General features: G+C 39.7%; 1 protein-coding gene across 2 annotated transcripts; it reads left to right on the top strand.

Moving 5' to 3' along the window:
* The first annotated feature begins 1,161 nt into the window (after nucleotides 1-1,161).
* Nucleotides 1,162-25,115, top strand: impdh2 (IMP (inosine 5'-monophosphate) dehydrogenase 2). Of its 2 annotated transcripts, XM_080899861.1 has the most exons (14): nucleotides 1,162-1,646; nucleotides 3,250-3,298; nucleotides 8,926-9,027; nucleotides 9,116-9,190; nucleotides 9,452-9,658; nucleotides 9,754-9,841; nucleotides 12,052-12,251; nucleotides 12,619-12,709; nucleotides 13,021-13,116; nucleotides 21,025-21,168; nucleotides 23,123-23,267; nucleotides 23,661-23,804; nucleotides 24,436-24,519; nucleotides 24,738-25,115. In XM_080899861.1, exons 1-14 carry the CDS (start codon nucleotides 1,549-1,551, stop codon nucleotides 24,757-24,759), a joined length of 1,545 nt encoding a protein of 514 aa, XP_080755987.1. In that variant the 5' UTR covers nucleotides 1,162-1,548; the 3' UTR covers nucleotides 24,760-25,115. The 2 variants fall into 2 exon arrangements, with proteins under 2 accessions (XP_080755987.1, XP_080755988.1); XM_080899862.1 differs by lacking the exons at nucleotides 1,162-1,646; nucleotides 3,250-3,298 and adding an exon at nucleotides 5,758-5,925.
* The last annotated feature ends 2,569 nt before the right edge of the window (nucleotides 25,116-27,684 follow it).

Here is a 27,684-nt window from a genome sequence, read left to right as displayed (position 1 = left end):
CAATAAACACCCAGGCTGAGATCTTCCTTGAAAGAGTCTTTCAATGAAGACATACACGTTTTGTTAATAAATATACATATAAACAGGATTAAAATGATATATTCACAATCACTGTAATTTTTCGGGCACTGCATTGTTGACACAGTGCAGAAACCCTACTCTGACATTATCAGATTGGCACCTTGTTAAGTGCAAGGCCCACAGCGTCTGCTACAGCCTAAAATAGATAAGTGTAGTAGTGGGCAAAGATGATATCCACTGCCCCACTGCTCTGCTTGACCTTGCATGTGTCCTGGTTTCATATTTACACAGTAACATAGCTTGTATAGGAGGAAGAGGGCACCCTCAAGTGTTTACTTGGAGCAGGCACATTTTTCACTTTACAACAGTGTGTGGGGCTGATGATTGAGCTCAGATTAGCTGAGATTCATTTAGCTTTATGAAATTCATCAATTTTGTCCACTATACCAGTGCAGCTTACAGTAAGATAAGAAGATTTGGAGATCAAGTTAATTTTAAAACCCCAGTCATTTATAGACTACTAACTGACCAGCAAGCTCGTTGTATGAGCTGTCAACTTGACGAATAAACTTACCAGATTAAAGAATACATTTTGTTACTATTGTAATAATTTAAAATATGTAACCACCATAGGTTACAACTTGTAGTCTAAGCATTTATTTTAACATGTCCTTCCTTAGCAACTCTTGTTGCCACCTGGAACTTTTAAAAGGTGCTCAGAATACCTGGGGACTCTTTTGGTTTGAACACCTTCGGGAAAAAAAAGGTTGGGAAAGACGCTACCGCATTTAATGTGTCACTCGTTAACTTGTAAACTCCAGCCTTGTTAGACACCATTACATTTAAATAATATGAATTGAAATAATTATTTTCTGTTGGGATAACCTTGCCATACTATGTTTCATCTCCCAGTGTACCCTGTAGGCAACAAACTAGAAACACAACAGAAATCAGTGCAGCTGGATTTAAGCAGCATTGGAGCCCTAAAAATGTCAGAAATCTGTGTGTTATCTTCAAAGGGTCTACAAGTCACCAGTATGAGAGTAAATACAACTTTGTATGAATACTGAAGAGGAGCTTCATTAAATTCTACAGCAATGAAATAATATATATGAGGGGGCGGATCTTCCGGATGTGACGGCAGTGTCGGAAACGCTGTCAGACGGGAGTGATGCACGTGCTGGAGTTAGCTGCAGAGAGAACATGAGCACTTGTCTGTTGAGGTTGAAGAGGCTCGAAAAAGCAGCGAATATCTCTCACGGTGCCGTTTTCTGGTCCTCTTCTTTTCATTAGCACATGCTCAGGCTGCTAAGAGGGCGCACGGAGGAGCCTGACGACGCACTGAAGGGTAACTGAACGAGGAGGAGAGCAGCTCGCGGCGCGAAAGAGGAAAGTTGTCGGTGTCTGAGCCGGTGCGGCTTGAGAGAGTGTTTTTGTGTTTCTGTATGCGCACCTCGGCAGCTTGTTAGGGTGATTTATTTACAGTCGAAGGCTGATAAGAGGACTGGTGAAGGCTGTTTGGACAGCATGGCGGACTACCTGATCAGCGGGCAAACCGGTTACGTCCCCGATGACGGGCTGACGGGACAGCAGCTGTTCAACGGAGGAGACGGACTCACATACAAGTAAGGACCTTATCTCTATACCTGTATCCCTGGTAAGCAGGCCAAGTTGGGCTACTTAAGTTTGTACGTAAGTGGTTCATGTTTCTCAAGACATTCTACTAATATTATGAAGCGAAAATCAGGGTGTTACTTAATTGTTGCATTTATTATCGTGTAATAGGTGCATTATTGCTAGGGCTTACTTTTAGCTCAACGGGGATAGCGCCCCCTCAAAAAAGAGAGGATCCTACATTTCCCAGAATGCAGTCAGTTTCAAGAACAAGAATTTGTTTTGTGTGCCTGTGTTTTGCGTTGTTAATGGTTTTATTTTTGTTTGTTTTGTTTTCAAGCAAATCTAGTGGCATATGAACTCGCTGTTTAAATTTCGCGCCTTTTGAAAATCTGCCTTGTACGCAGGATTGAACGTTTCACGGTGAATCCACTGCCTCTGTGTAACTGTGCAGCTGTATGTATTAGCAGGGAAATCCCAGCAAAATTGTTCAGTGAGGTTTTGAAAGTCTCTATAAATTTTAATTGTTTTCACTTCATAAATCGGGCATTGTGCGTCAAAGGATCACTGGTGCCCTTCACAGCTAATAATACTGGACCAATCTGAGTTGAAGCCTATTGGAAATTAGAGGGGTGAACAGTCCTTCGGTGCACACACTTGCCCTAAATTTAGGCTCTGGCTCATGCAGTCCTGTGTTGTTAAGCTGGATCCTGTGGACCCTGGCTATATTTAGAACGTCGGCCCGGTAGTCCTCTGCACAACAAAACTGTTTATTCTTTAATGAAATTGCTTTTTACTCAGCAGGGAAAACTAAGAATCTGATTCACTGATTATCAAATCATCCACAAGATGACTCTGAAACTTTTCAGCTTTTTCTACCCCCCCCCCCCCCCCAAAAAAAAAAAAAAAATCTGAATGTAATTATTTCTGACAACCAACCAGTGACCAAGCAATCCAAAATCCAATGATGAATTAAAACAATTTTTAAGCAATTAAAGATTTCAAAACTGTTATATATTACAAACAAAATAAAAGGAAAGCAAACAAATTGTGTTTTAGTGTTTCTTCTTTTTTTTCTAAATGGGTAAGAAAATAAAGCTGTATCAGCGAATCCTTTGACCCACTGGAACCCCAGGTTTAATCGATTTTAAATGCTGTTCATGCATAATAAAGTGCTGTGGCTTAATGACACACATTTTCTCAGGTCGCATGGATGAACATGCTTTCATACCCTTAGTCTGTTTCTGGGCCTCTTTGCCTCTACTCTGCTCCATGTATGCAGTCTTGTGAACATGACACTCACTGATGATCCCCGTCCAAGAAATTCATGTTATGTCCAGTTTGCAGTTGCATAAGATGTGTTCTTTTCTCAAATGCCATAACTATTTCTGAGCTTAAAAATCACCTGCTCAATATTTAACCTGTCATGTTCACTATTTACAAAAAATACTTACAATTACAATTAGTGTATTATTCCTTTTAACTCTTGGAGTGAAGCCAGTTTAGTCAGACATCGGGGGTTAAAGTGTTTGACATCTCAAAGGAAGCTTCAGAACTGTAGGCTGAAAAGATCTAAACTTTCTTTTACTTTAACTGTTTTTGTTTCTCCCCCAGTGACTTCCTGATTCTGCCAGGCTACATTGACTTCACTGCTGATCAAGTGGTGAGTTGAGTCGACAGACGAATAATTGCCAACATGCAAAATCTGGTTAAAGCTGATGTTGTAGTATTATACTAATCCAAGCTGGATAATGTTCAGGGTGGGAGCATATGAGGTGAGAGTGAGGATTATGAGCTGTGTGCCTCCCATCTCTAATGTTATCTCACAGTGCTTCCATAAATTGCACAGTTTGTTTTCACTTTAAAGAGACTCTGTAACTTTTTCTAAATGCTGTCACTGTGACATTCAGGGGATACCAACTAACTACAAAACTGGCAAACCGAGGTGGGGGCACACCTATCTAATGTTTACTAACTTTAGCCTTCATGAGCTGCTGGTCATACCAGACCAAGTAAGGTTGTAGCAGAGAAACGCCTGTGTTTATTGCTCTTGAATGTTGTGCTCTGAGAAATGTCACCAAAGGCTGCACCAGCATAAACCCATACAGCACCGTGGCTCACAAGGTTAAAGGCGTCGGGGGGGGGGGCAGGAAATCTGATAGTGTGTTTGATTGAAATGACCATTTCTCTAAGGTGGTTAAGTTACTTCTACTTCTTTTTATCTTATTACTTCTACTTTTTGTCCTTCTCTCTGTAAACACAATAACTTGTAGAAGTATCGAATGAGTTCTTAGCAGAGGTGTAGAGTGGGGTCATGTTATTAGCTTAGTCATTGTCTTAATGATTTGTTGGTTGAAAATTGACAAAAAGCCTTATAACTTAGAAACTATGATTCTTACAAGTGTGGTGTGTATTCTTAACATATAGCAAGTACATTATAAAGATTTAAATTATGTCACATTTGTCCTTTGACTTCTCCTTCTAGGTCAATAGATTGATCTGAAGGTCTAGAGCTACATAAAATGACAGGCAACATTTTGTCGACTTGGGATATTTTTGAGTACAGTGATTCATTTTTTTGTAGAGTACAATAACAGGTTATAACTGTTTTAATACAAAACAATTAGAATACATGTGCAGCATTCCTGAATACATTTTTCTTTTTTAAGCAAAAACTCATGATCTAAAACTTTTAATTTGCTCTTTATTATTGAACAGTTAAACTAATTTTACCAAACCGTACAATGAATGTTACAGATGTACTATAGTCACATAAAAACACAATTATTCTCAAAAGTAGGTGAAGTATATTAAAATGGGTTTCAACAGTGCAAAAACCAAAAGCATGCACTTTGCACTTGTTTTTACTGTACTACACACTCCAGTACGTTGAAAAAGAACAAAGGAGAAAAATGAATACATAGAACACACAATTCTAGTCCCAAAGTAAATACTGGCTAGAGAGTGAGCTGCCTTGGTGGAGGTTTGCGCTCTTGGAGTCTGTCTTGTTCATCTTAGACTTAGTTCATGCAACATCATAACCACATTTGTGTCAGAGCTGCAGTTTCCTTTTGTTATTGACATAGAAAGCAACAGTCTGACCAAATATATGTGTAACTTGGTTAATATGCATCCTTTTTACAATGCACATTTAAACAGTAGCTCTGAACTATTTTCTTTTCTCTTTTTTTTCTTTTTTCTTTTTTCAGCTAGTTTTGGTGTGTTCATGTTTGGACTGGACTGTTGTAACGAAGGAATTTCTTCTATGGTGATTTTAGGTGGCTCAGCATGTTGAGATATGCTGTATAAGCATTCCTTATGTTCTTTTAGTTTTAGGGTGACTGATGCATTGCTCTTGCATTTAGGGTTGCAAAATTCCCGGAATTTTCAAAGATGGAATCTTTCCATGGGAATAAACGGGAATTAACGGGAATTTATGGGAATAAACGGGAATTAACGGGAATTTATGGGAATAAAGTGGGAATTTTCAAAATTGAAGGTTGGCTCTTCTTAGGGAACTTAAATATAGTTGAGGAAAGTATATTTTAGCATAATATTGACAAAAACAAACAAATGCAATTCAAATACACTTGAATATCCATGCCATTCCTTAATCACATGTACAGAGCACAAGCTTGCTGCATGGCTATTGAGACCACCTACTGGCACTGTGCATGCCTCAATCACATGTACACATGGACCACACTTTTGAGCCTGAAGGACAAAGAGTATTAAAGGTACACATTTGAGCCTGTGGACTTAACAAGTGAGGTAAGTTTTGATGATATTATGGGAAAATATATTCATTAAATGTTTAAATTGTGAATATCACATAAAATGTATTAATCTGGTAGATAGCAATCTGATAAGATGCTAAATAAAATGCTAGCATCTGTTAAGATGCTAAATAAAATGCTAGCATCTGTTAAGATGCTAAATAAAATGCTAGCATCTGATAAGATGCTAAATAAAATGCTAGCATCTGATAAGATGCTAAATAAAATGCTAGCATCTGTTAGATGCTAAATAAGCCATAGCTAGTATAACATAAAGAAGATGCTAGCTTCCTCATTTGGTTGTTTTGTTTTGAAGATCATTCCAGTTGTTTAGCTAGCCTTACTATTTATATCTGTTTATTATCATATTGCAATTGTATTATTACGATCTCTTGCATTGCATTAGCATTTTTACAAGCTCTTGTTTTATTTTACAGAAAAATGCCACGTGCGCTATCTGATGTGTGGAGACATTTTACACCAGCTAATGTACAAGGGAAATCTGTATATATGTGTAAGTATTGTGATAAGACGTACGTGAAGAATGCCACAAAAATGCAGCAGCACATTGCAAAGTGCAAAAAAATTCCTCAAGGCCCAACACATGCAGCAGCCAGGAGTTCCACTCAAGGGGAAAATGAATCTGTTTCAGCTGTATCAGAGTCAGATACCCACTCATCAGCTCCTGGTCCCTCTGGCATCAGAGGATTCTTTGATTTTATGGATGACACTAGCCAGAAAAACGCAGATGAGTGTTTCGCTCGTGCAATCTATGCAACTGGCTCACCCCTGATGCTGACATCCAATGTGTACTGGAAGAGATTTTTGAATGTTCTCCGACCAGCATACATTCCCCCAACCAGACATGCATTGTCTACTCATCTACTGGATGAAGAGTTCAGTCGAGTTCAAGCAAAGGTGAAACAGACCATTGACCAAGCTGACTGTATTTCAGTCATCTCTGATGGATGGTCCAATATCAGGGGACAAGGAATTATTAACTACATAATCACCACTCCTCAGCCTGTGTTCTACAAGAGTGTAGACACAAAGGAAAACAGACACACAGGCCAATACATTGCAGATGAGCTAAAAGTGATCATCAATGACCTTGGACCAGATAAGGTTTTTGCACTGGTTACTGACAATGCAGCCAACATGAAGGTTGCCTGGGCACATGTGGAGGAGACCTACCCTCATATAACTACTATTGGCTGTGCAGCCCATACACTAAACCTTCTCCTAAAAGACATAATGGCACTAAAAACAATGGACACTCTGAATAAGAGAGTGAAGCAAGTTCTGAAATATGTTAAAGGCAAACAAGTAACTTCCGCTACATTTCTGTCAAAGGAAAAGAACAAGAGTACTACACTGAAGCTTCCCAGCATAACGCGATGGGGTGGTGTTGTTATCATGTTTGACAGCCTTCTGGAGGGAAAGGAGTCTCTGCAAGAGATGGCCATATCCCAGTCTGTAGGCATCGACAGTGACATCAAGAAGGTCATCTTGGATGATGTGTTCTGGGAAAGAGTATCTAGCAGTCAGAAAATCCTCAAACCTATTGCAGCAGCAATAGCGAAGATAGAGGGGGATGGTGCCATCTTGTCAGATGTCCAGTGCCTTTTTGCAGAACTCAAAGAAGAAATCCAGACAATTCTGCCCACTTCCCTACTACTGAAAGCAGAGGAAACGGCTGTGGTCAAGTCATTGGAACAGCGGAGGGAGTTCTGCATGAAGCCAGTGCATGCAGCAGCATACATGCTGGACCCCAAATATGACAAGGGCATACTTTCCGGGGAAGAGATCAACGGTGCCTATGCGGTCATTACAGCCATGTCTGACCACCTGGGTCTCGATAAAGGCAAAGTTCTAGGCAGTTTGGCAAAGTATCGAACAAAGCAAGGCCTTTGGAAAGGGGATGGAATATGGCAGTCATGCCAGCACATATCTGCAGCCACCTGGTGGAAGGGACTATGTGAATCTGAGGCCCTTGCACCTGTAGCCTCCATCCTCCTCCAAATCCCACCATCATCAGCCGCCTCCGAGCGCAACTGGTCACTGTTTGGGAACACCCACACAAAGGTTCGCAACAGGCTCACAAATGTGAGAGTGGAAAAGCTGGTCGGCATTCGGGCAAACCTACGGCTCTTTGAGCCTGACACAGAGCCATCCTCAACAAAGCTGGAAAGTGACACTGAAGAGGAAGACTCAGAGTTGGATGCTGAGGAAGTGGACATGTTGTTGGATGATGATGAGGTCCAGGAAGAGTCTATTGACTGAGCAAAAATGAGAAAAGAGGATTGCTTGAAGGAAGATTTGAATGTTTAATGGGACGTTTTGGAGGATAAGTGGCATTTTTCATTTAACCTTTTGAATGGGACTTTGTGGAGATTTTTGGACAGGGGGCATTTTTGAATGAGCGGGGTTAGGGGATGGTAATATTGAACTCAACATTTCTGTTTTTATTCATCCATGAAACAAGTTATTGAAACGTGTTCTATTCTACTGTACTTACAAATAAATCTGTTTAAATATCTGTTGAAAACATTTTGCATGGAGGTTTTCTTATGATTTCTGTTTATATTTATGCTTGGAAATAATATATTCCCAGTTAGTTCTCCTAAATTCCCATTAATTTCCATAATTCCCATTATTTCCATGGACAGTTTCCAATATGGAATATTTCCAAAATTCCCAAGCTTAACTTACCATGGAAATTTACCGGAAACTTTTCGGAAATTTACCGGAAATTTTCCGCCCCTTTGCAACCCTACTTGCATTTCACTGAGCAAGCATTTACTAGGACTGTTAGAGTTTGGAGGCCTACGGTCAACATGACCCCACAAAACAGGTTTTTGGGCATAATTCAAGAGTTATGCACAAATGTCTATTAAAATAAAAGTAAGTAATGGACAATGTATTTCAAAAAGGATAAAAGTCACTTGCATCTCTCATGTGGCTTTAATTGAAACTGAGCATTTAGTCCACTTTGTCAAAAATAGTTTATCAGAAGATTAAAAAAAATATTGTCTGTCACCATGAGAACATGTTAAATTTACTCCACAGTCACTCAGATTAAAAACAGTATGTTGTGTCCTACTGACATATACTATTGAAGCATAGCTGTAAGTAGAAGTACTTCTCTCAGCTGGAAAACAGTCAGATGGTGGTGAAACACCTCAGACGACATGATTGTCCTGTAAGTTGAAAGAAATGTCAGTGCCATTCATAAATCTGTTTAGTTGCCTTTCTTCGCTCCAAATATTTAACTATCTAAACACACACAGTCTAAAAACTCTGTGTCACTCTAAAAACATGTCTAAAAACATGACATGTTTTGTGCTGGTATGTTGTAACAAACTGATACATAGTGTCAAGTGTTTTAATGTCCAAAAAAATGTGACGTTGTAATGTCACAGCCATTAAACTGAAACTGGTTAAATATTTCCACCTCTGCTTACCCCACTGTGTGAGGCTTGAAAGGTTAAACTGAGTGTTTCTGTGTATGTAGGACCTGACATCGGCGCTCACCAAACAAATCACCATGAAGACCCCCTTCGTCTCCTCTCCTATGGACACTGTCACTGAAGCCAACATGGCCATCGCTATGGCAGTGAGTATAACAACCAAAGGCATTTATTGTTCTGTCATCACATCTGGCCATCCTCAGGCACACACGCATGTGTTATCTCTTCTTGCAGCTAACAGGTGGTATAGGCTTCATTCACCACAACTGCACTCCAGAGTTCCAGGCTAATGAAGTTCGCAAAGTCAAGGTAGTGATTCTGTGTTCAGTCTGTCTCTTGTCTTTTTTATGCATGTTTATTTTCATCTTTCTTAACTTGTGTCTTTTTTGTGTGCATGTGTAGAGCAGTGTATTTGTCTGCTTCCCAGCTTATAGAGTATAGGCAATGATTCCTTTATGTTCCTTTCACCGCTCCTTTTTTTTTTTTTTTTTTTTGCTCAATCTTTATTTTTCCACATCCCCATCCTGTTTTTTCCCCCTCTTCATTTCCTTCCTCCCCTTCCTTCTCCAGCGATATGAGCAGGGCTTCATCACAGATCCTGTGGTGATGAGCCCCAACGAGCAAGTAAGGGATGTCTTCCAGGCCAAGGCACGCCATGGGTTCTGTGGCATCCCTGTCACAGATAACGGCAAAATGGGCGGCAAGTTGGTGGGCATCATCTCATCCAGAGACATCGATTTTCTGAAGGTGGAGGACCACGACCTTCCACTGAGTGAGGTGGGCATGCAAAAAATTGGTTTGATCTTGAAATTTACATCTCAAAATGCTCTAGAGACACTTTCTTAGAAACCTTTGTAATATTTTTCTCACAGGTGATGACAAAGCGAGATGATCTGGTGGTTGCCCCCGCTGGGGTGACTCTGAAAGAAGCCAATGAAATCCTCCAGAGGAGTAAGAAAGGTGTGTAGGTTGTTTCGTGTAAGACCTGATAATATGATGATTAAGTTGGGCCAGTTGATCAGATTTTGTCCTTGATCATAATTTTGGCTTTCCACAATTGCGGGAACATGATTGACTGTTAATGTGAATGTGTGCCCTGCTGGTTGAACACAAAGCAGTCCCTAAATCACTGCCTGACGGTGTGCCAGCACATACCAGTCACAGCTGTTTCCTGCATGCTGCAGCTTAAAGTTTCCTGGATGTACTCTGAATGAGAAACAGTACAAAGACAGATAAACAACAGATATCAAACAGTCAAAACAAATAGCAAAAGTCTGGCACAGCAAAAGGCAAAGAGGTTGTTATTCTAAACAGATCTTCATCCATTGTTTGGAAATACTTTAGATTTAGTGCGATCTGCAAAGCAACAAACTAACTTCTTCAACCACCTGAAAACACTTCACTAACTGTAAGGGCTGGGCAATATCATACCGTTCACGGTAATACCGGTGTAATGTTGGGCAATGATAAGAAAATGAAATATCGCGATAGAATATGGGTAAAACGTGCATGCGCAGTGCCTTTGATTTCATACGCACATGGCGGAAAAAGCATGGCGGCGACGGAGAATGAGAAGGGCGAAAGCGGATCGTTGAATGAAACAGATGAACCAGAATTGGTTTGTAAAAATGCTGCAACTTCAGTGGTGTGGAATTGGTTTAGCTTTCATCCGTCAGATACACAACAAAGCACTATTTTTGGTAGAGCATGCTAGCAGGCTGTCGTTATTACTGTGGGGTTTTTTTGTTTTTGGGTTTTGTTTTTTGTTTTTAAAATACGGCACACTTAAAATCAATTCTTTGATTTTTGATTTTTTTTATTAGATTTTTTTTTTTTTGCATTAATAAAGTTGTGGAGTTGTAAAGTATTTTGTCTAGTGTCAATTATATCGTCAGTTATATCGTTATCGCAAATTTTCACATGTATATGGTGATAAATAATTTTGGTCATATCGTCCTGCTCTACTAACTGTGGTAAAATGACTTCATGAAGGCAGAGGGGGGGGAAAATGCATTGTCTAAGCTAACACTGGATGATTCACGTTATCCAGTGTCAGTGCAGACATCCATAAAAGGTGAACCTGAGGAGTCCATCAGCACATCTATCCGGGTTACAAAGACTCACTGAAATCACCAATACAACTGCATTGTCTAGTCAGTGTAGGGGACAAAAGATATGTTATCCCCTCATGCAATTATTTTCTCAATGTGGGATAGAGCTGCACTGTAAACAAACTGTGGAAGGGGGAACAAATGGGATCTCACAGCCACTGTGTTCTGCTAGAGCTCCACCGATATATCAGCTGGCTGATAGATGAAATTGTAAAAACTAAAAAACAACTTTCCGCCATGTTAATGTTAATGTTGCACTGTTTGTCCACCAGAGGGCACTTTGTAACGTCCTTGTTGGGGGCACCTAAGAACAAGCTGATCTAAGCAGAATTTTGCAGAGTGTAAATGAGTAACCCATGACTTGTAGTGACAGTAAAACAAGACCATTGTTAAACTGCTTTGTCATTATTTTCTCAGTAAGGATAAACTATGATCATAACTACACATAATAATTGTTATGGGAATCAGTTTCATGTGTCTGAAAGGGGAAAAACAAAATCAGCCAATGTTGGATTTTTAAACCGCCAAATATAGAGTAGAAATATTGTTATTGCTCTTAAAAATCTTGTATCTGTTGGGCTCTCTTTGCTAAATTTTATTCACATATGTCATGCTGGTACAGTGAGTAGAATGAGACTATTTTGTCTTTAGGTGAGATGGATAAACGTCTTATTGTTTTGCAAAGATTTTTAATAGGAATATAATGCAGTGTAAACGTGACAGCAGTATTCTGTTTTTTGTGTAAAGTTTATAAAATGATTTATTTTTCTTCCAAGAGATGCCATGACTTTAGTTGATGAGGATCAGTTTTATTTTTCTGTAATGATTTGTACATTAGTTGGAATGTAGCACAACACTGTTGTGTTGATGTTAAAGCAGTGCTCTGTTTACATTACAGTGCAATAAAAGTTTTTGGCGCAAAAATCCGAATAATCGTGATCATAATTTTGGCTATTATCACGAAGCCCTATGATGGGGAAAAATGTACCAAGGAACAGGGTAAGCTGCTTCTAAGTGCACAGCATGAGCATGCTTTCATGCCTTTGGTTCCTCCTGCAGGTAAATTGCCCATAGTGAATGAAGAGGGGTCCCTGGTATCCATCATCGCTCGCACAGACTTGAAGAAGAACAGAGACTTCCCCTTAGCTTCCAAAGATTCTCGGAAACAGCTGCTGTGTGGTGCAGCCATCGGCACACACGATGACGACAAGTACCGACTGGACCTGTTGGTGCAGAGCGGAGTGGATGCGGTTGTACTAGTAAGGACTTCTAATGTGCTTTTTAAAGGCATGGAATGTTTCAGGTGCAGAGTTTGGGGGTAAATTAAGTCGTGTTGAAACTGGGGACGGGGCTTAAACTGGGACCAATTTTTGGTTTTGTCATGCAAGTAAGAGACCTGCCTTGGTCCACTGACAAATATTTAACTAAAACCACTTAATGAAACAGTGTGCATAACCATGGAATCTGAAAAGAAAAAGCAGTCGCTTGGATGAAGGACAGAGTAGACCTGCCAATTATTGTTTAGAATACACAGTTTTTTGTTGTTAAGGGGTTATCTTCAATCTGGGTGAGTCTTCATGTCTTTGAATGGGAAGATCATGTTATGTTTCATCTCTCTACCTCCAGGACTCCTCTCAGGGCAACTCGATCTTCCAGATCAATATGATCAAATATATTAAAGAAAAGTACCCCAACCTGCAGGTCATCGGTGGCAATGGTAACTTCACTTTACACACACTAATATTTTCATATGTAAAGTATTCAGAGAAAGTATTTTCTAAAAAGAAAGTGTTCACTATAGAATGGATGCTGTTTTCTATGTATGCACTTGTCAGAATGGTCCATGATAAAGGCGTATCGTGCAAAGGGGGAGCGACACATCCTACATTTGTTCACAGCCAGTGGGCTTGAGTGTTGAACATTCATGTCTTTGATTGTATTTGCTGCTCATTGATCTGTTGCTTGTGGTGAAAATTACTGTTTGTTTGTTTTTTTTCCCTCCTCTGTGTCTCACCCGGTCTGTGGCAGTTGTGACTGCAGCTCAGGCCAAGAATCTGATTGATGCAGGAGTGGATGCACTGAGAGTGGGGATGGGCAGCGGCTCCATCTGCATCACGCAGGAAGGTGAGTGACTGAAGGCAAAACTGTACAGACAACAGGCACATCACTTCCTGCTTCCTTTTATAAAACGGCTCTAAACCAGTCTGAAGCCTTTGATCTGTATGGTGTAGCAGCTTCTGCTACAAAATGGCAGCAGTAAAGTTCTTCTGCAGCAATAAACAGTACTTAAAGTCTGCTTTGCTTGTTGAATCCTAAAGCACGGACCAAACCAAGAATGGAAACCTAAACTTTCACCCTGTGTAGTATATCGTATTGAAGGACAATTAATTCTGTATTTTTGTGTACTTTATGAGATTCCTGATGGAAACGTGAGCATTTCCAGTTGCTTAGTTTGACAATTTGTTGCATTCAGGGGTAACTGTTGTTGACAGTTCTGACCCTTTCTACTATCTGATGTCTGATCATCTTTGTACATCATAGGCTGTGAAACATTTATGCTGCAGCCTCATTTTATTATAGAAAATAACAATCAATTATTATGGTTTCTGCACTGATTACTCAAATTGGGCATAAAGCTGCAGTGCTAGTGGACTTTAAGTCATCCTTTGTGAACTTGTCCTCTAAGTTAGACAATGCGGTACATGATTATGGTTTTAAACTAATGTTCATTGAGATGTTTTATTTACACTGGGACATCTATTTAGTACTTAAGTTATGGTTCTGTGGAGCTGCTATTACTGTGTAGCAGGAGTTTGGGTTAGAAAGTTGAAGTTGTTGTTTTTTTGGGGGAATGGGGCCTAGTGGGTGGGGGTGAGAGGTACTCCTCAGTTTTTGTTTAGCTTTTTGTATTTGTTTTATTTTTCATTTATTTCTTTAATCATGATACTAAATCTAGCCTGCTTTTCATACACTCCTTTTTTATTGATTTGGTGAAGAGTATCAGCATCACCCCATTAGCATCACTTTTGTACTAAGACTGAGATTCTTTTACTTAAAACTTGTTACACGGCAGGCTTTCCCACTCTCACCTTTACTTTTCACTTTATCAGTAGAGCCTCTCTCAGCCACCTCTCAGAACGTCTTTGTAGTGGTGTAGTGCAATCCTGTGGCATAGTGCACAGGATTGCTATATATGCAGATGATTTATTATTATTATGTTACAAATCCAACGACTCCCCTATCTGCTATTATGGAATCACTTTAAAATTTTGTCTCTTTCTCCCATAAACCTTGATACACAGGAGCTTAGACAAAACGGAGCTACCTTTCCGTCTAACTTTTTCTGGCTTTAAGTATTTAGGAGTGCATATCAAGTTTAATCCCTTGTTGTGATAACCCTGTTGTAATTGCCTCCGTGGAAATTTTTTTTTTAATTTATTTATTTATTTTAAATTTGGTATCAATTCCAGTGCCACCTTAATTTTGTCTCTGCCTCTGCTCTGACCCCAATCTGTAATAATCAGCCCCCCTCTTCCTTTCATATATGTGCAAGAAAAGGAGTCAATGTTTTCATTATAATTTATTTATTTATTTGTTTATTTTTTTGGAAAGACAACAGTTTTCTCAGTTTTTAGTGATATGTCTTTTGTACAATTTGCCCTCATATTTATTCAGCTGTTTTCAAATAAGACACACTGCATCCTCTGCTTCCCCAGAGTTTCCATGTCAGCCCCCCAAGCATTTGTGGGAGGACTTATATGAGTTGAAGTCTCACAGTAAGGCTCTTATCTCATGAATATATACTTTCATTACTGCACTGGCCAATTACTCAACCAAAAAGATCACTTCCAGTTGAGAAAAGGAACTGGGTCTTAAATTTGGGGAAGATTACTTGGAAAAAGTAATTGATAGTATTCATACCTCATCCTCATGTGCAAGACTCTTCCTTACTTAGTTTAAGACAGTAAATACAGGGTGGGTGTCACATGGCCCTCTTCCTATTTGGGGGGGGGGAGTTATATCCAAGATGGCCGACTTCTAAATGGCCACCATGGTCACCACCCATCTTGAGGAGTTTGCCCTCTCACATATACTAATGTGCCACAAACAGGACTTTAATATCACCAACCATTCCATGTTATTACGGTGTATCCATATAAATGGCCCACCCTGTAGATAGTCTTGATTTTGACAAATACAATCTAAAGTATATTCTGACAACCTCGACCTGTGCGGCAGATGTATTACCTCTCTGTGATTTAACTCGTCTGCCTTACACTTCAATCATACTGGACTTTTTGTTGGCACATCATAGAATTTAGTGTTCCTCGAAAGCTCTTCACCCTCCAGCTACATCACTTTGGCTGAAAGATCCAATTCAGACTCAGAGGGTATGCTAGTGAGGTTTTATAGATGCAGCAGCCTTTTATCATTTATTTTAATTCCTTGAAAACATTTGCACCTGGCTAATTTTGAGTATCACATTTTTATTTTATTTTTATTTTATTTTTAAATATTAGGTTAGACTTTGGGATGGGGATTGGTTTGGATAAGCTGTTTAATTTGGTTTCCACAAAAGCTTCACAATGTTAATGGCTTGAACTGTATTGATTTATACCTTTTTATTTGTTTTGTTTTTGTTGGGCCTGATATGTCAAACTAGATTAGATAAGAAAATTCTATAATTGGTATTTAAAAAAACAAAAACAAAACAAAAACGTGCGAGCTGATCAGGAAACTCCAATGTAAAGAAATGCAAACTTTGTGTAAAACAAACAGCGGTGCTACAATGAAAATCTACAGTAAAGCTACAGAAGTTAAAAAGCGTACGAGTGCAGACTGACTGAACCTGGTATGTTTATAAGGCAGCTTGCAGAAGGCTGACAGCAGCTGTCCTACTTTATATGGCAGCAATACCTGCAACAACAGGGGTGCGTCTAAAGGGGGGTATGGGGTGTACTAGAGCATATTTATTTCAAGACTAAAGTGACGTTATACTGCAGATTTAGATTAATATAAAATATAAATTACGACTTAAATTGTACCAATATATATGAATACAAATGAAAGCTTTTTCTTAATATATATAGGCCACTAAGAATATACAAGCCACTAAAACTCTCAGCCACTGACCTGGCATTATTAGCTTGGACACTGAATTATAAGTAGTTGTTATTATTGTTATTATTATTAACGTCACTCATCTGAAGGTCTGCTTTCTGCAGCAGAAAAAGTATCAAAGCACAGGGCCTCAGAAAATCTGAGAATTTTTATGTGCTCGTGTTTCTTCATTGCACACAGCACATGCTCCTATAGAGGCTTAAAGGTTAAACATACATACATACATACATACATATTGCTATGTTTCTAATGATTTATTTTTGTAAATAAATAATTACAAAATATTTTTGTTAATGAGACAACTACTTATTTGATTAATTGGTTGAATGATTGATAGAATATGGAGAATATAAAATAATTGCTAGCTGCAGCTCTAATCCTGACTGTTTGCCTTTTGGAAATGAGGAAAGCTTTTTGTTTAACCCTTTACAGCCGATCGGAGCGGGCACGCTCCATTTTGCGTAACTATTTTTAAATCCCGGTAGCTCTGCAACCACGTAAGCTAGCGCAATAATTTTTTTTGCATATGAAACCGGAGGAGTTGTACTTACATCTTATGCCATCAGCTTGTCCTAGGTCACAGTTTCCTCCCACATATAGCTTTGCAAAAACTGCATAAAAATCACTTGCAGCAACAAAAACATGATATTCCAGAAACACGCTTCGCCGATCCGATCAGCTGTTTGTAACACTTCCTACGTCCATCAGCGCGAACTATCACATGACCGCATGACCTGCCCGAAACCGGAAGTGACGTCATTTTGCGGAAATGTAGTTTTTTTACGATCGGGGCCTTATGAGCCTATACTTGTGTTTTAAAAAGTTATGTTTGAGTTTATGACTTTCTGTGTCGTTTCTGGGATGCTTAGGACTCATATTGCACTGCTGGAAATAGTTTATTTTGATGCATATGCTGTTATTTTGCAAATTTGCACTATAATATTTATTTTCGTTTTTCCTGCAGTGTATAAAAATTGGTGTATTTCAAAAATAAAACTATGAAGACACTCAAAATAAATTTCCTGTGGTGGGAAACTAGTTTGTGCAACTTTTTTGTATTTACAGTTTTGAGGGATGAGCCTCTTAAATTTCTCTAACTAGAAATATATGTTAAAAAAACAAAAACGATTTTCAATTTTTTTGTAGTTTATTGCACTTTTTTGCAATTTATGTAATTACTATGCACCTAATGCAGACATATTATTAAAGTTTGGGCTATAATGGTTGTATTGATGTATAGCAACTTGAAATGCTCCCAAAAATGGCTCCACAGCATGTAAAAATATAATGTAAGCTCTGGCGGACTTGGTTCTATGGTAGGTCTTAAAGGGTTAAACTCAGTTTAAATGTTATAACTGAATCAGTCTGTCACTTTTATGAGTTTTGTTTGTCTGCTGTAGTGAGGCTCTCTCTGTTCCCTGTTTCTGACTGCACTTGTCTCTATGTTGACTATGATTCTTGTGATATCATTAGGCATTTCTTGTTCATTTCCTTTTGCTTGTATTCTGTTTTGCTATCATCTTCATCTTGCCATCTTCTTACCTTCTGCCTTCCTTTCTGTCTGCCTCCTGTTCTCTCCCCTACTTCTCATCCTGGTACGTGCGTGCGTGCGTGCGTGTGTCAGCTCCCCTCAGTGTACCACCAGCTATAAAGCTCCACAGCCCCAAAACCCCAACCACTGTTACGGGATACTCCAGTAAGTTCCCCTGCTGGTGTGCACTAGGCTCGGTTTGGCTCCATCATCACAGTGTGTCTTCCCCCCCCCACCCCACCCACCCCCACAGCCTGCTGCATTAATTGGGGTTCAGCTTTGCATCTGTAGGTGTACTAGAGTTTTAGAAGTTGGCCTTTGGGGTTTTGGGGTTTTTGCTTGTTCGTGTGTCCACACTAATTTGTCGATTATGCTGAGTAGGGATGGGTACTGGTATCCGATGCCATTATGGCACTGGTTCTGACATAAACGGTAATAACCAGACCGAAAAGCAGCGCACATTTCTGTGCTTTATTTCGGTGCTTTTTTTCTTCTTCCTGAGATGTCATACACTTTGGATTCTAGCCAATCATTTTATCTTTGCAAGCGCAGTAGGCGGGCCCAGGTACGTACGTTCTTTTAGAGCAGAGCTACAGATTAAAAATGCCCAAGGCGAAGCGGTCAACATCTGGCTGTACTTCACAGCAAAAGATGCAAACTCAGCAGCCTGCAACAAGTGCTTTAAGGTGATACCGTGCAAAGGAGGTAACACCTCGAATCTGATCAAACACCTGGCGACATAGCATTTTGTTAAAAGCCAAGAAATGCGCCATTTTTGATAGCTTGCTGCGAGACCTCACACCGTGCACATCTACTGCACGTGGGTTGCCTGTTATCGGACCCGGAGTTAGCAACATCCCCCAAAAACCCCAAGAGTCCTGGCCCCTAGCCCTGCCAGTGTAGCAGAAATGATGACGGATGATGATGGCAGCAGCCGTTATTCTCTGCGTGAGTAGCTTAATGTTGTCTGTGTGTAAACTAACCACGTTATTGAATTAATGCATGTAAGGTGAACTAGCAAACACCTTCGTAGTTACATGCGGCTGTCTTCTTGTTTGATGGCAGATACTCCCTTCACCCTGGCCAAAAAGGCTAAAATGACCAAAGAAAAAGTGGAAAACAGCTAAACACGAGAGGTCTTTGGACAAAGTTTGTTTTTGTTTTTCCATTGAAAAAGTATGGTATCACTTCCAGCCAAGAGTGATACCATAAATCCCCTATAGCTGCAGAAAAGGCTAACATTGTTATCTTTTTTTACAAAAAAAACCAGCTGAACATGAGAAGTTTTTGAACCAATTTTGTGTTCTCCATTCTTTAAGCACCGGCACCGTTTCAAAAGTACCGGTTTGGTACTGGTATCGGATAAAACCTAAACGATACCCATCCCTAATGCTGAGTGAATGTTGCTCTTCTTCCACCCACTTTCCTGACCTTTTGATTTCTGTTTGAAGCCATCAGATTGAGACACAAATGTAAAGATACTATTGGTGAGATAGTGGCTGGGTTCAAAGGCCACTGCTTATTGTGTTAGGCGTCTCATCCATGTCTAACACACATTCCTAACATTGGAACAAAATAAAAAGCAGAGGATTACTAGATGGTGTGACTAGCTACCACAGGGTGTCTCTGTTCAGCACTTGTGGTCATGTTTGTGTGCTGGTTGGGACAGACTTTGCTTAAGGATATAAATGATAAGAATTAATCACCTTTGTCTACAATGTGGGGAAAGATGTTAAAGAAGTCGCTGCCACTGTTTTTGGCTGAAAATTAATCTGCACTCACCTGCTTTGTGGGTTCGTTTCTGCTTTGACCCTGCTTTTCATGAGTCAAAACAGAGTAGAATAGTAAAGATTTGTAGCTTGAACCTATTGAGCTTCACTGTTTTAGAGTACGGCCATTGCATATGATAACAGTTCCCTCTGAAACGTTTTTGTGTTTTTCACTGAATAGAAGCAGAGTAGAAAATAAATAGGGATCCAGTATTTCCCCACATAATCAGATTAAAGAACTGCCACTTTATTGAGCACTAGATTTTTACTCGTCTTGGTCTTAAGCTGGGGACATGAGTCCTTCCGCTCCGCAGCCTTGGTGAGCTTGGCAGTTTTTCTAGTTGTTCACCTGCTGGAGGCTGTGGTTTTGGTGGTTCTCCAGCTTGCAGCAGAAGCACTCTCTTCGCCAGCTGCAGTCCAAGATAGAGTCCGAGATCCTCTGTAGAGGGATGCAGCTGATTGATATCGAGGGCTGCAACAACGGCAACCCGGATAGATTGAACAACCAAAACCTGGTTGGCAGTAAATATACCTTGCTGGCCCACCCAACTAAAGTCTGTGTGGGGAAACACTGGAATCATTAGTGCTGGTAAGTACCTTGCAGTCCTGAGTTGGAAGGAAATGACGAGTTCAGCGGTTTAATAAAAGGAATTGGAATGTTGGGATATTTGTGTTTTGGCACTTTACTTCTGTTGCTTAATATTAGAGTAGTTGATCTTTTGAAAAATGGCTTTGAAATCCACTGAAGAGTCCTCTGCAGCTACAGGCAGCGTGTATTATGAGAGTTTGATTCTTAGAGCAGTGTGGTATTTCTCTGCTGATGTGACAAATTTAACTTCCTCATTTTCACATTTAACAAACATAACAGACATGTTCCCAGTTTGTCTGCTCATTCACTTTGTTTCTTTTTTCTAAACGTTGAACAGTTTGTCCTATTATTAGTCAGTGGAGATTTCTTTCCTCTTGCCTTCTCAAACTGTCAGACATATGAAAGAACAATGGCTAAATGATGGAAAAGCTGAATCTTCCAAACTGAGGCCAGTTCTTTAGCTAAATATGTTATACCGTGGTGTTATCGGCTGATTTTTAAGCAACTTCAACCACTTAAGCTTAAAGCTAGTTCTCCATACAACAAGTGAAGAGCAGGTGTAAAGTAAAAATGTTGGCCATCATCACACAGCCTCTGTCACTGAAGACAACATTCTGCGTTTTTAAATAACCGACTGAAGCAATCCCCTACATTGTTTACAGATTGAATTGAATTCAATTTGTTTTTTATTTTAATGACAAAATTACTTTTCATAAGGTTTTATCAGCCTGAGCTTGCTGCTAAAGGACACATTAGCAAGATGGCGCATACTGCTAGGTTTACTCACAATACATTAATGTGGATAGCTGAGTTGTGCTTGGTTTGGTGGTTTCAAGCTGCATAAGATTTTTAAAAGGCTCATATTAGCTGAAACCTCAGGATCAAGCTTAGTCAAGACAAGTTGGTGCATCTGGCTCGAGTTGTGTATTTACAGTAGTACAGAGGTTCTTTACAGGGCACCTTTCTCAGATGTACCTGTTTAATCCACCTTCATCTGTTTTTTCCTCCTCTCTCCTCGACAGTGCTGGCATGTGGCAGACCCCAAGCCACAGCTGTCTATAAGGTTTCAGAGTATGCCAGGCGTTTTGGCGTTCCGGTCATCGCTGACGGCGGCATCCAGACCGTTGGCCACACCGCAAAGGCCCTAGCACTTGGAGCATCCACAGGTATGGATTTGATCATCAGGTGAATATGCATTGAAGCCATGTCGAACGAGAAAGAAAAACTTGATTTTTATCTTCTTGTTTTATTACTGAAGAACTGATTAAAGAATTTTAAGATGCAACATAACTAGAGATGGCACGAAACCACTTTTTAATGTCCGATACCGGATATCATAAATTTGGATATCTGCCGATACCGATATGAATCCGATATAGCGTATTTTGTAATCAATAACGGATTTCTTTTTTTTTTTATAAATATCTTGCTGCATTTTGTATAAGTTCATACTCAAGTTTTAAAAAAAACAAGAGACTGAAGCTATTCTGTTATACCTGTATGCAAAAAATACACTCCACCCAAAACATGTTATAGTTCAGCAACACTGATCAATCTAATAAATTTAAACCTACACCATCCTCCCTATTCTGGTATTTTAAAGAGTACTTGCCTACCTAACTAATAGGGTTGCCAACTCCCAGAAAAAATATTAGAGAACCACCCCCCGCCCCTTAATCGATGTAATCAACTTTAATTTAATGCAAGTGTAAAACAAATGCACAGAAATCACTTATTTTTCTACAATAATTAAATAGATTCAGCATCTTTCTTCAACAGAATTGCAGACTGCACAGATGGTACCTTCCCAAAGGAAAAAGTACTATAACTTACTAAAGTGTATATTAGACTTACTAGTTACTATATACAATAATGGATTTCTATACATTTAATCAGATGACCACTTTTGTTGTAAGATTCAGATAATTATTTATTCAAAGTTTTTAAATGACATAACAAAGAAAAATATTCTTTGTGCCCCTGGCCCCCGACAAAACTTTGCTAGACCCGCCCCTGCACAGTTACCAGCCGTCAGCTACGTAGGAAAGGATCCTGGTGTTATTTGTCTCTCAGAAACAGTTCATAACTTCCCTTCAACTCATTCATGTCACCTAAAAGGTAAACCTGTTTCTCCATCACCCTGCTCAGCTCTGATGATTTAGTAAGAACATCTCCTAGTTCCATCTTCATGTTTCCCTCTCACCACATATCCAAACCGATATCGTGACCAGCAGCTTTTACAGCCGTGGCTCCACCAAAACCTCAGCTGACACTAGAAAGTAATATTAAATACATTCTAACAGCAGCTTATCACGCTTAAACGTGCTGCTGTTGTTTATCCGCCGGTCTCCTCTTTCTAGCACAAAGTGGGCGATAAACAAACGAGAAAGAGTGGACTTGTGGCAGAAAAGCCGATCAGCTGATCATTGATCATTTTCATGCTTGAAGTAATAACAGGGGAGGGAGGGGAAGTGAATGAGAGAAGTAGTGTTGATTTTTTAATTCTAGCTGAAGTACGGGACAAATCGCTTCCTTTTCACCTCAGTATGGAACTCCGATCGCCAGTCCAGCTGTGGCTCAATATATCAGTTGTTAAGCTTAATGTGGAAATACTATGCAAACATTTAGGCATGAACTTACACACTTGCTTTACTTCTCTGGGATAGTTTTGGCCGAGATGAAATGCCGCGGTTAGGAAGCATGTAGCGAGGCTCCAAATACTCCACCAGACCGCCGACAGGTCTCGCAGACAACAGCCGCTCTGTCACGTGACACATACTGCTCCGATGCGCCGAGCTGGGTTACGCCAAGTAGCGCTTTTTGTGAGGTGACTTTGTGATACTTCGGATCGGATTACGTTTTTTATTTCTCTCCGATATCCGATCCAGTAATTTAGGTCAGTAACGGACCGATACGTAATATCGGATCGGTCTATCTCTAATACTAACTGCACCCTACAGTTAGTGAGAAGGTAAAGTCTGACTGTGGAAAGAGCAAATTTAAAAAAAAAAAATCAATCACCTCATTGTTGTAATCTCGGCACAATTTTATCTTTGACTTTTTTTTTATATATATGATAGAGTTAAATGTTTCAGTAACTTTCTTTTTCTGTGTGTCCAGTGATGATGGGTTCTCTGCTGGCTGCTACTAGTGAAGCTCCTGGTGAATATTTCTTCTCTGATGGCATCAGGCTGAAGAAATACCGTGGCATGGGCTCCCTGGACGCCATGGACAAAAACCTGGGGTCCCAGACCAGATACTTCAGGTATCCGTAATACAACAAGGGGCTGTCCACCTTACACAGCCAGTCTGCCTGTCACGTTGTTGGGCCTTTCTTTGCCAGTTTTCCCCAGCAGACAACACTTCCTCATTTCATTTTCAGTGGTTTGCAGAACACAGCTGTTGTACTGCTATGTGGTGGTAAAGAATGATGAGCCTGCTAGAAAAGTATGGCGCTGGCATTTCACTTTAAAAAAACAACAAAAAAAAAAAAACCTTCATCTAATAGACAACCTCTAACGAGCTTACAAAGATGTTCACTGAACAAACTGGTCTAAACAGGCTGTTGAAGTTGATATGCTATCAGTGAGCAGTAGGTTGCCTAACAAGGGGTTCTCTCCACACTACTCACTCCTTTCTCCCTCCTCTCCCCTCCCAGTGAGAACGATAAGATTAAAGTCGCTCAGGGTGTTTCCGGAGCTGTGCAGGACAAAGGCTCCATCCACAAGTTTGTTCCTTACCTGCTCGCTGGCATTCAGCACTCCTGCCAGGACATCGGAGCTAAAAGCCTAACCCAACTCAGGTAAAAACACAAACCTGTCAGAGTTAACGCTGCACTCTGAGAGAACTCAAACAGCCACACGAGAAGAAAAATGAATGTTTAAATACTCAGAAGCAAGCCAATAAAAAAAGTGATTAAATGTCCAGTGATATTTGAAGCATAAATCATGATCGATATGCAGTATGAATTTTACTGTCTAAATAAACACTTTCATTTGTACATCATACAGAAAGGTTTTTGAACTTTTTTTTTTGGTTGCTTTTATCAGATAGCACAGCAGGGAGTAGACAGGGCAGCTGGGAGAGAGTGTGGGGGAAGATTGGGGACCAAAGTGGTGCCCAACAAATTTTTTTTTTTTTTTTTGCAGAAATGTTTTTGACGACAAATACATTGACAGTTATAGGGGGGGGAAAGGAATTCATTACGAAGTTTGAATCTGATGTACTTGACACATTTTGTAAATCACATTAGTGTGATGTGGCTGACCAAGTACAGTCAGGTGTATTACAAGTTCTATAGCTTGGCCATTATCTTGTATTTCACAGAAATTTGATGTCCAGCTTTATTCTTATTTCCTTAAGTTTTATATTGTACTTAATTTCTCACCATTTCTGCTGTCATCTAACAGCTGTTTTCTTTTTTCCTTCTCCAGAGCCATGATGTACTCTGGAGACCTGAAATTTGAAAAGAGAACAACATCAGCTCAGAAAGAAGGCGGAGTCCACAGCTTGCACAGGTACACACGCACACAGACATGGGTTTTCCTCAGTTTCATATTTCATGGTCTTCAAATTTCCTAGTTTCATGTCTTACCACAACCACACAAGCCTTCAGTTAAACTTCCTCTTTAGCGCCTGTAATCAGGCTACTGCTGTGTCTGTCTTAACAGGAAACCTCAGGGAGTATCGTGGATAAGTCGTGTGATCTTTTCTTCTCATACTCTTTCTCCCACAGTTACGAGAAACGTCTCTTTTAAGGAGAAGCTTGTCTTCTGATGGAGAATCCTTCCAACAGACATTATGCAAAAACACTACTTGCCAGATCATCTGATAGCTGTATTTGACACACACCCACACTTCTCATTAGAGTAGTCTGTAAAGATCAACCTCTCTCAAACTCCACTCTTCCAGTGATCCATTAGTCTTGCTGCCGGTGTCATCTATGCATAGTCTGTTTTAAATGTGAAGGACTGAATTAAAGCATTTCAATAAGTGCACGGGTGATTGTGTCATGAAAATATCCAGTGCTTTTCATGTTGTTTCAAAGTATTTGAACCCTGCTGTGTCCATTTCAAGATGAAAAATGTCCAGTAATAAAGCATGTTTTTCATAAGTGGCTGTGGTCTGTTTTTGTTTAATTGAACAACTTTGCTAAAACTTTAAAGAATCCTTATCTAGTAACTTGTGCCCTGCATGTTCTCATGTTACCTGAGGGAAGAGAAAAGAAAAGGATGTGCTGCAGCTTGTAGATGAGAAACTGTTCTAAACCGACCATTTAGTTTCTGTTCATCTAATGTAGGGAAGCAGTGAAGCAGACCCATTCATTTCAACTTCGTTAGTAGCGAGAGCTGACGGCCATCTGTGTGCCAGTTTCTACACACTTTATATCATCATCCACTCAATTTACTCCATTTAAGTCAGACTTTAAAAACAGGCTTGTTTTAGATTAATTTCTAATTTTATGTTTGATAAAGAGGTCAAAGGGGTCTATACGAAATATTCTTTTTCAATCTGATTTGAAGAATTGTTTAAAATTTGTACATTTATATACTTAGCTGACCTGAGTAGGTTGCACTGAAGAACTGGAACTAAACATCCAACTTCAAAACTTAATGTATCAAACAGTTAAAAGCCTTTCAAAGTAATTCTTTGCAGTTTGCATCGGGACAGAGAATATTAATCAATCTGTACATGCTGTAAAGTTAAGGAGAACACACACACACACACACACCAAAGCATCATGACATTTATTTTGGTTTCCAGTAGTCCTGTGTGATTCTGCAAATTCTGGTATCAATCTGATACCTATCAAATACAGGGCCAGTATTGCCAATATAAACACAGGTACTGATACTTCAACCTGTAAACACAGCTTATTTAGGGGAGAGCAGTGTGTCATAATTTAAGAAATCCTCAATTTGCAAATTCTGAACACATTTTAATGACCACTAAATCCTTTTAATAAAATAGTTTAACACAATTCAGTGAACTTAGTATCAGATCAATACTCTTTTCCATCTGTGCGGGTATAGTGTTAACATTTGGATGGATCTGCCCACCTAGAGTTTCCAGAGAAGCTCTGTTTGTTGCCACTCAGTCCAATCTTGCTTCGAGGACCGTGGTTTCCACCATCACATAGAAAGCCACCACCCTTTCTCCGCCTACCTCCACATCTTCCTATCTGCTGAAGGTCTCCAGAGAGCATCAGGTAATCCTCTGAATCTCCCGGACTTTCCAGGCTGAAACGCAGACTGTCTGATGGGAGTTGTCCGGTCACACTCTGTTGGTCACACCTGCCCTCGGTTCATCCATCATGTCGCACGCAGACGTTTGTAATTAACACACAGGAAAGAGTCAGTTTACATGCCTCAATTAGTACAATGGATAGATGAAGGTTTTACATGTGAAACCGAACCCCGATCTGTGAAATAAAGCCACCATTTGTACTTAAAGTCACTTCTGTGACTTCTACTACTTCTGGTAAGGGTGCAGTGGTTATGGCAGAGGCTGTTTTTTTGTTTTTTTTTTGTTTAAGGTTTTCATTTGTTCCAAAATAATTGTAAAAATAGGCGATACAACTCCCACAATGGCTCCTTTAATGCTGAGTGACCGTCGTCGGGTACAAAGGCTCACTCTGGTTACAAGAAACCTTCAGATGAGAACACGTTTGAAAGGGTTAAGCTTATTTGTATGTTCATGTTACATCCTTTTCAGCAGCATTCTACCGACATTGTGAGACATACCCAAACCATACACAGATAAAACAATGGTTACGATATTACAATGCAATATTAAACTTTCCAAATTAACTGATTTTAGCCCATTTTAATAGTTACAATTAACACCACCTTTGTTGTCACTACTATTATGAGTATTAAGTCATTACTACGGCTACTCATAGCTGTAGAAAATTAATAATGCATTTTATGTAGTCTTTGGAATAAACAAATGGGTATACAGTTGACATGTTTAATGGTTACATACTGGTTAAACTATATATCATTTAAGTAAGGTAAGGAAATGAGTCACATAAAGAACTATATCTCTCATATATTGTGTTTCAGATTCTAATTATGACTGGGTTTTTTTAAAGTGACTGATTCATTTCCTTACCCTACTTTCAGTGTGAAAATGATATATAATATAATACACACTGCATTCTCTTGCAGTGGAAACAATTGAGTATAATTTCAATCAGATGTTGTTTTATTGTATAAAATTTGAAAAAAAAAAAAAAACGGAGTCCAATAATTATTTTACAAATGATGTTTGATTATCTGTGCGTGGTGTTAAAACCTGATCTACAACAACAGTTCATGAGATTAAATTAAAAATGCACCTTTACACGGGGAACAGCACCATGCAGGACAGACGAGCTCTACAGAGGGTTGTGCGGTCAGCTGAGCGCACCATCCGCTCCGAGCTCCCTGACCTGCACTCAATCTACAGCAGGCGGTGCTGGACCAAGGCCAGGAAGATCATGAAGGACCTCAGCCATCCCAACAACAGACTGTTCTCTCTGTTGAGGTCAGGAAAGCGATTCCGCTCCCTGAAGACCAACACAGAGAGACTGAGGAGGAGCTTCTTCCCGCAGGCGATACGGTCTCTCAATCACACCACCACACAGTACTGACCCACACATACAGTTCTTACACACACACTGGACTTTCTGGACATTGTTT

The sequence above is a fragment of the Rhamphochromis sp. 'chilingali' genome (genome assembly GCF_963969265.1).
Source record: "Rhamphochromis sp. 'chilingali' genome assembly, chromosome: 12".
NCBI classification, from domain to species: Eukaryota; Metazoa; Chordata; class Actinopteri; order Cichliformes; family Cichlidae; genus Rhamphochromis; species Rhamphochromis sp. 'chilingali'.
Note: the sequence above shows the minus strand (reverse complement) of the source record. Positions and strands in the feature narration are given on the sequence as shown.

Bases quoted from the DNA above. Each gene is read 5' to 3' on its own strand.
- impdh2 (XM_080899861.1), top strand. From the start codon at position 1,549: ATGGCGGACTACCTGATCAGCGGGCAAACCGGTTACGTCCCCGATGAC. The intron at 12,252-12,618 runs GTAAGGACTTCT...CTCTACCTCCAG, and splicing joins GAGTGGATGCGGTTGTACTA to GACTCCTCTCAGGGCAACTC. The intron at 21,169-23,122 runs GTATGGATTTGA...CTGTGTGTCCAG, and splicing joins AGCACTTGGAGCATCCACAG to TGATGATGGGTTCTCTGCTG.